Source organism: Myxocyprinus asiaticus, chromosome 7 (assembly GCF_019703515.2).
Source record: "Myxocyprinus asiaticus isolate MX2 ecotype Aquarium Trade chromosome 7, UBuf_Myxa_2, whole genome shotgun sequence".
NCBI lineage: Eukaryota > Metazoa > Chordata > Actinopteri > Cypriniformes > Catostomidae > Myxocyprinus > Myxocyprinus asiaticus.
Genome location: NC_059350.1, coordinates 6,003,303 through 6,015,355, shown reverse-complemented (window position 1 = coordinate 6,015,355; position 12,053 = coordinate 6,003,303). Strand labels below are relative to the sequence as shown.

Genomic DNA, 12,053 nt, shown 5'->3' with positions numbered 1-12,053 from the left:
TTTATTTTGTTTTTGATTTGGTGGTGCATGCCACCTACGTTTTATTATGTGTGTTGATTGGTGGTAAACATAAATAAATAAATAAATATACCTATCCATCAAACACTGTATGTTATTATATATTAGAAACGATATTTAATAAATACACATTAGGAAATTTATTTGCATTTTGGTGGTCGTGCCCTGTGAAACTCTTGTCAGGTGCTGGTTGATAGGAGTCACGTGATCGGTGACGCAATAATCTGACTCGTAACTTCCTTGTTTTTGTCGGATCCATTAAACTGAAACCATTTAATGCATAAACATTGAAAACAGAGGAGACGTAATGCATTTTACCAGGTAACACCATCTGCTTTAAATAACCTATATAAACACATGTTTTATTTTTGACTTATTTCAGACAGAAGACAGTATTTTCGTGCAATAAAAGAGCACATATAGTTACTGTCAGCTCGGTGTTATGTGTCAGTTTGTAAATCATTATCCTGAATATTACAATTGGGGATCTGTGTTTAACATCAGTTTGATTAGATTAAGGTTAATATCTGTATTATATGAGCTACAGCTTGACTTGTGTGATTAAGAGAGACGATACTGAAAAGTGCCAGGCTTCTTACAGGCCAAACTCATCAGAAGAGAGATTTGACCCACATATGGAACATTTCCAAACCTAATGAGCTGCCTATCTAGACAGCATTTTTGGTTATCATAGGCACGTTTGAAATATTCCATTCGAACTTTCGGAACGCGCCTATACTACCTATACATTCGATTAGAACCTTCACAACGCGCCAACTGATGTTTAAAGATTCGATTCCAGTGTTCAGAACGCACATATGAAGGCGTAAAAATTCGACTGAAACGTTGGAAACATGCCTATCACGCCCACTAGTTCGGTTCGGAACGTGCACATCATGCTTCAAATTTCGATTCGAACCTTCGCAACACCCCAAAGATGTTTAAACATTCGATCCTAATATTCAGAACGCTCCTATGATGTCTAAAAATTCGATTCGAACGTTCGGAACAGACATACAACGCCAAAACAGTCTATTTGAATGATCAGAACGCACCTATGATGCACACAGATTTGATTCGAACGTTTCTACCTCGCATATAATATCCACGATTATGTTCCTGTGATGTCCCAGCATTTGATTTGAACGTTTGGAACGCCCCTATGATGCCTAACATTTCGATTTGAACCTTTGCCACGCCTCAAAAATGCTTAAAGGTTTGATTCTAATGTTCAGAACACGCCTAAGATGGCGTAAAAAGTCACCTCGAACGTGGGTTACGCGCCTACCACGCCCAATTTTGTATTTTACCGTTCAGAATGCACCCTCGAACATTCCTACCCTGCATATGATGCCCAAAGAGATTCCTGTGATGCTCCAGAAATTGATTCGAATATTCGGAACGAGCATGATGTCTAAAATTTCGAATCAAACCTTCTCAATGCCTCAAAGATGCATAAAGATTTGATTCTAATGTTCAGAATGCACCTATAATGCAGTAACAATTCACTTTGAATGTTGGCAGCGCACCTATCATGCCCAGCATTTGTATTTGAACGTTCGCAACACATATATGACGGCAAAAAAACTTGATTTGAGCGTTCCAAACACACCTATAATGCACTACAATTTGATATGAAAATTCCTACTGTGCATATGATGCCCAAAGATATTCCTGTGATGCTTCAGAAATGGATTTGAATGTTGGAACGTGCATATGATGTCAAAAACTTCTAATCGAACCATCTCAATGCCTCTAAGATGCGGAAATATTTGATTTTAATGTTCAGAACGCACCTATGATGCAGTAAAAATGTACTTTGAACGTTGGCAACGTGGCTATTATGCCCAATATTTGTATTCAAACGTTTGCAATGCACATATGACGGCAGAAATCTTTGAGCGATCAGAATGCACCTATGATGCATTAAAATTTGATTGGAAAATTCCTACCTTGCATATGATGCCCAAAGAGATTCCTATGATGCTCCAGAAATTGATTTGAATGTTCAGAACGCACATATGATGCAGTAAAAAATTACCTTGAACATTGGCAACGCGCCTATCACGCCCAATATTTATATATGAACTTTTGTTATGCCCATACGACGGCAAAATACTTAATTTGAACATTTAGAATGCTCCTATGATGCCCTAAAAATCTGATTCGAAAGTTAAAATCCCACCTGTGAAGCGGGCTAATTGAAGTTGATCGTTCGGATTGCACAAAACACCAAAAGACTCGATTTGAATGTTCGGAATGCACATATGATGTCTAAAATTTCAAATCAAACCTTCGCAATGCCTCAAAGATGTTTAAAGATTCGATTCTAATGTTCAGAACACACCTATGATGTCGTAAAAAGTTACCTTGAACATTGGCAATGCGCCTATCACAGCCAATATTTATATATGAACTTTCGTAATGCTCATATGATGCCAAAAAACTTAATTTGAATGTTTAGAATGCTCCAATGATGCCCTAAAAATCTGATTCGAAAGTTAAAAACCCACCTGTGAAGCGGGCTAATTGGAGTTGAACGTTCGGATTGCACTCAACACCAAAAGAGTTGATTGGAATGTTCAGAACGGACCTAAGATAGACTAAAATTTGATTAGAAGGTTTCTTCCTTGCATATAATATCCAAGATGATATTCTTGTGATTCCCCAGAAACTGAGTTGAATGTTTAAAATGCTCGATGGATAATTTCGTTTTGAACCTTTGCAATGCCCCAAAAATGCTTAAAGATTCCATTCTTATGTTCATCGCCTATGATGTCTTTAAATGTTCAGAATGCACATATGACGCCACCTATGATGTAATAAAATCTGATTCGAGCATTCCTACCGTGCATATGATGCCCAAAGAGATTCCTGTGATGCTCCAGAAATTGATTTGAATGTTCGGAATGCGCATATAATGTCTACAATTTCTAATTGAACCTTTGCAATACCTCAAAAATGCTTAAAGATTTGATTCTAATGTTCAGAGTGCGCTATGATGCAGTAAAAATTCACCTCGAACGTAGGCAATACGCCTATCACACCCAATATTTATATTTGAACGTTCTGAATGCACAAATGACGCCAACAAAATTAGTTTGAATGGTCCTATGATGCCCTAAAAATTTTATTAAAAAGTTGGAAACGCGCCTGTCAAGCGGGCTAATTGGATTCGAACATTCGGTATGTACACACAATGCCAAACTACGCACGTATGATGCTAGATTATGATTATATTTCTTATTTTGTCCAAGATTATGTTTCTTATTTTTCCAGAAATTGATTTGAAATGTTTGCAACTTAAATGCTTAAAGATTCGATTCTAATGTTCAGAACGATCCTGTCATAAAAGTTCACCTTGAACGTTGGCATTGCGCCTATCATACCCAATGTTTAAATTTGAACGTTCAGAACACTCTAAAATTGTATTTAACCACACCAGGTGGTTTATTATCTGCATGACTCGTCATAATGGCCTTGCCATCATTTGCTGTCATTTACACACGCACTGCCCGATATGGAAAAAGGAATGGAGTGTGACCTCTTCCCTTATCTTCTACTGATTTCACACCTGTTTGCCAATCTCTGTCTCATGCCAGACATTTTGTTTTTATTATTTTCCAGATCTATCATTTTAAACAGGCGGAGAAGGCAAGGCTGTATAGCCTAGGAGCTCTCCTTTCATCCATCCTTCTACCCCTCTGTTTATGTGAATAATGATGCTGTGTTGGGGAAGCAGTGATTCGGGTCAACTGGGCATTGGTGCATCAGAAGTGCCGGTCTTTGAGCCTAGGAACTGTTGCATGTTTGACGGGAGGGGTCTGAAAGAAGTGGCATGCGGTAGCCACCACTCACTCTTCCTTTTGCATGACGGGAGCGTGTATGCGTGTGGCTCCAACAGCTACGGTCAGCTGGGCCATGACAAGGGAGGAGCCAGGCCAGGTACGATTTTTTTTTTTTTTCTATTTTTGTTACAAAACACCTTTTAATTACACAACATCTCATTAGGATTCTAGTTAGTTGTGTTTTCTAAGGCAATCACGATTGCTCAGATTTGGGGTAAGGGAGTTGAACTTAAACTTAGACTCTCAAACTTAAGAATCCCGTCCTGCACCGTTTGTGCAACAGACATGAATGATACCACAATTCATGCGGCTTGTTGATGAGAGGTGTGCTGTTGCTTTTCTAAGCAACCAGATAGGGTTGTGCCGATAGACGATGATCTCGGTGATAGATGATGGTCAGAGTGATCACCAATAGCTGAGGCCTTTGACGATGTCAAGACGATATTTGGCTCGTTTTCCTGTTAATGTATTAAATTATTATTATTATTACTAGGCTATTATTAAATTAATATTACAAATAATTTGCCCCATGGCACACAGACACATGCTTGAAGAAACACACTTTATTATATTATTAAGAACAGATGACAGAAAAGCCGTCTATGCGCAAGTATGACGCTGTATGTACGGAGGCGTGCAGTCTCGTTTAACACGTGCATGCAGAAGGTTCTCACTCTTTCTTTGTTTCTGTCTTCTGAATTCTTTTTTGCAAGTACAGTATTGTCTATTAGTGCTGTAAATGACCTCAGACATCTCAACTCAGGAGGTGCTTTGAGTTCAGTTCGCTTTATTTCTACAGAGCAACTCTGCAACCTATACATCTGTGATTAAAACATAAAATAATACAAAAACACATTCACCTCGAACCATGATTTATATTTCAGTGATTATTATTATCATTGTAATTATTATTTTTACATTTATAATTGTTTTTATGTCTTCATTTGTGTAAGTAATTTTCCACCTGCATGTTTAGACGGATACTTGCCTGACGGTAAATGGAAAGGTGGTTACTTGTATATATATAATTTTTTTGATCACTTCATTATTTTAATTGCTTTTTTGTTTCATTTGTAGTGCAATTTGAATTTAAAAGTGTATTTGATTTAAGTTTTTCATTTTTTTTTAAATAAATTAATTAAATTTTCAATGCAAAATAACTAAAGCAAGAATATTCATCGAACCCACAGCACGGGGGTTGCCAATATACAGTTGTGCTCAAAAGTTTGCATACCCTTGGAGAATTGGTAATATATGTACCATTTTTAAAGAAAACATGAGTGAGCAGGCAAAACACATTTCTTTTATTTCTTATGGGATTCATATTCAACTGTAGGTTATAACAGAATGGCACAATCATAAAACAAAACATGGCAACAAAGAAAAAAATGAAATGACCCCTGTTCAAAAATCTGCATACCCTTAGTTCTTAATACTGTGTATTGCCCCCTTTAGCATCAATGACAGCGTGCAGTCTTTTGTAATAGTTGTCTATGAGGCCCCAAATTCTTGCAGGTGGTATAGCTGCCCATTTGTCTTGGCAAAATGCCTCCAGATCATGCAGAGTCTTTGGTTGTCTTGCATGAACCGCAAGTTTGAGATTGCCCCAGACGGGCTCGATGATATTAAGGTCAGGAGACTGTGATAGCCACTCCAGAACCTTCACCTTTTTCTGCTGTAACCACTGGAGGGTCAACTTGGCCTTGTGCTTAGGGTCATTATCGTGCTGGAAAGTCCAAGAGCGTCCCATCCGCAGCTTTCGTGCAGAAGAATGCAAATTGTCTACCAGTATTTTCTGATGACATGCTGCATTCATCTTGCCACCAATTTACACAAGATTCCCCGTGCCTTTAGAGCTCACACACCCCCAAAACATCAGTGAGCCACCACCATGCTTCACAATGGGGATGGTATTCTTTTCACTATAGGCCTTGTTGGCCCCTCTCCAAACATAGCTCTTATAGTTGTGACCATAAAGCTCTATTTTGGTCTCGTCACTCCAAATTACAGTGTGCCAGAAGCTGTGAGGCGTGTCAAGGTGTTTTCGGGCATATTGTAACCGGCTTTTTTGTGGCATTGGCGCAGTAAAGGGTTCTTTCTGGCAACTCGACCATGCAGCTCATTTTTGTTCAAGTATCATCGTATTGTGCTCCTTGAAACAACCACACCATCTTTTTCCAGAGCAGCCTGTATTTCTCCTGAGGTTACCTGTGGGTTTTTCTTTGTATCCCGAACAATTCTTCTGGCAGTTGTGGCTAAAATCTTTCTTGGTCTACCTGACCTTGGCTTGGTATCAAGAGATCCCTGAATTTTCCACTTCTTAATAAGTGATTGAACAGTACTGACTGGCATTTTCAAGGCTTTGGATATCTTTTTATATCCTTTTCCATCTTTATAAAGTTCCATTACCTTGTTACGCAGGTCTTTTGACAGTTCTTTTCTGCTCCCCATGGCTCAGTATCTAGCCTGCTCAGTGCATCCACGTGAGAGCTAACAAACTCATTGGCTATTTATACACAGACACTAATCGCAATTTTAAAAGCCACAGGTGTGGGAAATTAACCTTTAATTGCCATTTAAACCTGTGTGTGTCACCTTGTGTGTCTGTAACAAGGCCAAACATTCAAGGGTATTTAAACTTTTGATCAGGGCCATTTGGGTGATTTCTGTTATTATTATGATTTAAAAAGGAGCCAAACAACTATGTGATGATAAATGGCTTCATATGATCACTATCCTTAAATAAAAGACAGTTTTTTTGCATGATCAGTCATATTTTCAAAATCAATGCCAAAATTTCACAATTTCTGCCAGGGTATGCTAATTTTGTATATATCGTGACGGAGGGAACAAAACGAATTTATTCACACACATGATGTATTTTCCCATTTTAATTGCACTTAATTTTTTTCCAGTTTCATAAATTTTTAGTTAAATTAAATAAAAAATAAAGTTCAAAGTTTGAAATCAAGGTGTCTTGCTTTATTATGTAGGCTTAACCCTAACCCTGCTTAATGAAAATTACCCCATAGTACCACCTAGCGTCCAACCAGCGGTAATACCGGTGTTCGTCGGTTTGAACGTGAACACAATATATTACAATAGAAACGCAATTAAGTGAACTTTGCTATATGGGCTAAATTCATTAACAGTAGATCAACATTCATTAATAGTAGATCATCATTGTTTGCCTGTTAATTGTCATGTGTCTTTTTTATAATATTTTGCATTAATAATAGTGAATTAGTCCATAAACAGTAATGGTGACAGAGTCTTGGCTGCGTTACAATGCTCCATATGTAAATATTCACCAAGTTAAGCTTTTTGTAGCCTATGGCCCCGTTTTCACCTGGTATTACGATTAGTCTCGGGTGATCCTATCACATGTTTTCAGGTGAGACACATCGCTGTTTATACCTGGTCATTTAAATGCATCTACTGTGACCACTTGTGTTCGGATTTGGAGGGGAGGGTCTCTGTTTCATGACAACATACATCAATCACTATGCCATTGGTTGCGTTTACATGCACCCTTATAATGCGATTATAATGTGATAAGGCAATACGGCGATTAAACTGTAGCTCATGTAAACAGAATATTGTGATTAAGATAATGCGATTATACTAATAAGATATGTTAGTATAATCGATCAGACATGTGGAGTACTCCTAGTAATTTCAGTCTCTTTATACTGGCATGCAAATGCTTTAATCGCATTTCTTCCACTCTGACCAAAGTGCGCCTGCACCAGTGCTGCAGACGGATGATGTTCCATTCAAGCACAGGTTCAAAATAGGGCCAAAATGATTAGTTGACGTTATCGACAATGACGACAATAAGAAATTGTTGACAAAACTTTTCATTGTCGAATAGTCGTTTGATATCATTTAACGTAACATGTGATCATACGAAACTCTAATGATAACACTGCAGCTCGTGCCTGACTGAGGAGAGGAAGAAAATCCATTCAAACGGTTATTTCCATTTACAGCCTCACGTAAACAGCAACGTTTAAGCTCTTGTTTTAGCACAGCGGTTGATTGATAGGTGAGGGGTGGTGCTTCGCTGCGGCCGGGATGCATTCAGGACGGATTACTGTTTACACCTCAAATGCGATGTGGACACATGCATTTTTGATGACATTCGTATGTGGTTCCAATCACAAAATGTTTTAGACCCTGTTTAGACCTGTATTTAGGGCTGACCACATGTGATCGGATCACCCGAAACGCATCTTAATACCAGGTGGAAACGGGGCCTATATATTCACCAGATGAATGGTTTTGACCATGGAGGAACACAGAAGAATAAAAATATATATATCGGCAACTATCTGTCAATTTTTGCCAATAACCAATAGTTCCAAAAAGCAACTGTCGTCACTGATTAGTTGTTAAAACCGATATATATCGGTCGACCTCTAGTCGCTAACATGTTTAAGGTTAAATAAAGTTTCACATCGTGGTGTTTTGTTTAAGTGTGTGTTTAGTTAAATGTTGTCTTACCACACTCACACTGCAAAGGGGATTTTTTTTTTTTGTAGCTTTTGGTTTTCTTTAGAAAAGTCTTAAAGAGAAAGTGAAAGGTTGGATCAGACAATGTTTTTATGCTATACAAGTTAAAACCTTTTTCCAGCACAGGTCACTTTTCAAAACAGATTTGTCATCAGTTGCTTAGAGGAGCTCACCTGGTTCTGTGAATGCTGGGAACAGTTTTACTGAGAAGATACAGGGATTGCTGATGTTTTCATTTTTGAAAGACCATGTACAAAACAGCTTACAGCCGCTGAGCGTTTTGCATTGCAACATTGTAATAACCGAAAAAAATGGCTCCCAAAAAAACAGAGTTCTGCAACTTTTGGGAGGGTGTCTGAAAAAGCCATAAAAAGTATGGGAAATTCTATAATGAATATACTTTTTTGCAGTTATGTACTGCTTGAAAATGTTTCATACAAGTAAAACTTGCACACAACCCTAAGTGATGTCTTATTTGTGAGCGTGTCGTTCTTTTCGATGAATCGCTTGAACCTTTTAAAAAACAACTAGAACTAGGTTCCACCATCAATCCCACCCAAAATCCCACTCAAGCATGCCGTTCGGCTTCCATAGAAAATTAATTTGAGAAGGCCACTCAGCTCCACTCGCTCCATGCCAATGCACATGTACATGTAGGTTCATGTTTTTTTGTGTGTGTCTGTCTCATAGAGCTGGTTGGAGCTCTGGATGCTCAGAAGATAGCTGGCGTATCATGTGGTCAGACTCACTCTCTGGCTGTGAATGAGCAGGGGCAGGTGTTTGCCTGGGGGGCCGGTGAAGGTGGGCAGCTGGGTCTGGGGACAGCTGAGGAGACAGTCCGGGTGCCCAGGTAAAGCATTATCATAAATAATTTATGTTAGAGTTTCTCAAACTTTTTTTGGTCTAGGGATTTCGTCTATGTATTGAAGTCAACATGTAATCAAAATTGACCTAAATTACTTTTTTAATACATGGTCCTTATTGTGCATGTACTCCACAGAAAAAAATACCTCTGTAAACCTTCTTTTTCAGCTGATGTCACCTAGATCGGAAATAATGTCAACCAATAGCCAAATAGCTATTTAGGCTTTGTTTTTACAAACTTGAACTTGTGGAAATTTTTGTTTATTCGGAAATATGTCACATTACAGAAGTAAAATGAGTTGCGAATGTGGTTTCATGTGACTGTAAATGGCGATCATGAGTAAATTCTCAGTTCACATCCATGTGGTTTAATTGTACTGTTATTTGGCAGGCAGGGAACTTTCGCTAGGATATGTAGTCCAGAGCTTGCCCACTCTAACATGGTCTGTATTCTTTTATGTCCCATTTAGGTTGATTAAAAAGTTATGTGAGCATCGAATCTCACAAGTAATGTGTGGCAACCAGCACTGTATAGCACTTTCAAAAGGTAAGACAAGATTCCTTTGTTGTATCAATAACAGGTCAACCGATATATCGGTTTTTCTGATTTTACAGATTTTGGCTGGCAGGGTCCTTAGAGAAAAGGACAAAAATCAGTTTTAATATAATTCCGGATTACTGAAATATTGGAAAATTATGACAAGCGATTGCTGATATTGATGAATGATGATCTGCTGTTGATGAATTACTGCTCATATAGTATATATCAGCCCATATGACAGTGTTTATTTCATAGTGTTTATATTGTAATACATTGTAGATGATAGTAAGAGTGCATGTTTTGTTTCCTTTATGTGTTTGTGTGCACTGGAAGCACAGACATTTAAAAATATTGTGGGCTTGTTAATAGTTAAAAGTTCCACATTATGCATCAAATTGTGATTTTTGTCTGATTATTATTGGTATTTTGGTTGCACCAAAAAAATGCACCTGGGATTTTATCCATTTTGTACTCTTGTAGCCTCTGTCGCAGCCCGTCACAGTAAGGAAAGACTGAGAATTTTTTAACAGTCAATAAATCAATTTGAAAAAATATCGGCCGATTATTCAGTTATCTGCCTTTTTCACCACCTTAGTTATCAATATCGGCAAAATCCACTATCGGCTGAACTCTAGTACCTATTGTGTTTTCTTCTGTTGGACCTGATTGTCTTCCTCTTTCCAGATAGTCATCTAACGTTCAGTAAATACATTTTAAAAACTATCGGCCTTTTCAACCACCTTAGTTATTGGTATTGGCAAAATCCACTATCGGTCGACCTGTAGTATAAATAGTGTTTTCTTCTGTTGTACCTGATTGTCATCTTTTTCTCAGATAGTCAGCTAACATTAAAGAAATCAGTTTTAAAAACTATTGGCCGATCAATCGGTTATCTGCCTTTTCCACCACCTTAGTGCATTTTGCGGATACCGATAACTATCAGTGGACCTCTAGTATCAGTAGTGTTTTCTTCTGTTGGACCTGATAGTCTTCCTCTTCTCAGATGGTCAGCTGTTTGTATGGGGTGAGAACTCTAGCGGTCAGTTGGGCTTAGGGAAGGGAGAGCCCAGCACTCTGTCTCCTCAACCGCTCAAATCTCTGAGTGGGATTCCACTGTCTCAGATCAGCGCTGGAGGAGACCACAGCTTCGCCTTGTCCCTCTCTGGAGCTGTGTTTGGCTGGGGGAAAAACAGCGCTGGACAACTAGGGCTCAATGACTCACAAGGTAAAACACACAAACTGAGGCTGTTGGTAACCAAAAGGTTGTAGGTTCAAACCCCTTAAAGGCCGATTCATTAGCTATCAGGATTGGTTTTTTTAGCAATGCTACTTGTACATGCAAGTCAACCAACTATTGCTAATGCACAAGACGTGATGTAGACCATACAACTGTGTTAAACAACATGTGTCATATTTTTGCCTGTGATCATATAGACCGAGCTGTTCCCTGCCACATTAAGTTTCTGCGGTCGCAGAAGGTTGTGTACATCAGCTGTGGAGAGGAGCACACTGCTGCCTTGACTAAGGTACACGTCACAGTCAGTACTGCAGGGCTATTCAACTTCATAGACAAGTGGGCCAGATGGAAAAAACCTTCGGGGCATGCGGGCCAAGCCAGGATATTTTGTTAACGAAAAACTTCTATCAGATATCGTGTAGGTCTATAATTTATGTTCACTATATCAGTAAACATCAAGAGAAAAATGTTCCAGCAGGGGGAAAAAAATAAACTAAATAATGCTTTAAAATTGGTCCATAACTGAGAAAGTGCATCAGATTGATACTAAAAATTGTACTGAACAATAACAGTGAAGTTTGTTACAAATGCAGTAATATAAACTTTCGACTTTTCAAATCGAATATTTTGTTGACCAAATAAATGAAAATAACTTTTTGCTTCTCCGAACTCACGCTTGTCAGTCTTCAATGATTTTAGTTATTTAATCTTCTAATTCCATCAAAATTATGGATAGTGATTATTTGTAGCGCAACCATTGAAAGCATCTAAAAGCGCGGCGCTCTTGCATGAGACACTGCAAAACATTGAGAGCTGGCACGACTTCCATCCAGCGCAAGTTTACAAAGGAAAAAATTTGAAAAATAGCGCAATCAGACAAAACATGTTCGGTGTGAACCGAACAGACAACCTCAAGCGGGCCACTGAAAATGTCAAAATGGCCGGATTTGGCCCACGGGCCATCAGTTGAATAGGCCTGCAGTACTGTATAACAATTTACAGCATGCTCAAACACATGTACTCAGCCCAC

At 38.5% G+C, this 12,053-nt stretch overlaps 1 protein-coding gene across 4 annotated transcripts in view; it reads left to right on the top strand.

Annotated features, from left to right (window-relative positions):
* Nucleotides 1-231: 231 nt before the first annotated feature.
* LOC127444048 (probable E3 ubiquitin-protein ligase HERC3) overlaps nt 232-12,053 on the top strand; it is a 41,544-nt gene continuing 29,722 nt past the window's right edge. For all 4 annotated transcript variants that reach the window (XR_007897759.1, XR_007897757.1, XR_007897758.1 and 1 more), the window contains exons 1-6: nt 232-339; nt 3,646-3,963; nt 9,072-9,231; nt 9,716-9,792; nt 10,790-11,011; nt 11,221-11,312. Coding sequence is in view for 1 of the 4 variants with exons in the window: in XM_051703205.1 (XP_051559165.1) it covers nt 3,738-3,963; nt 9,072-9,231; nt 9,716-9,792; nt 10,790-11,011; nt 11,221-11,312 (777 nt within the window). In the remaining 3 variants the exon portion in view is untranslated. The remainder of the gene's footprint in view (nt 340-3,645; nt 3,964-9,071; nt 9,232-9,715; nt 9,793-10,789; nt 11,012-11,220; nt 11,313-12,053) is intronic.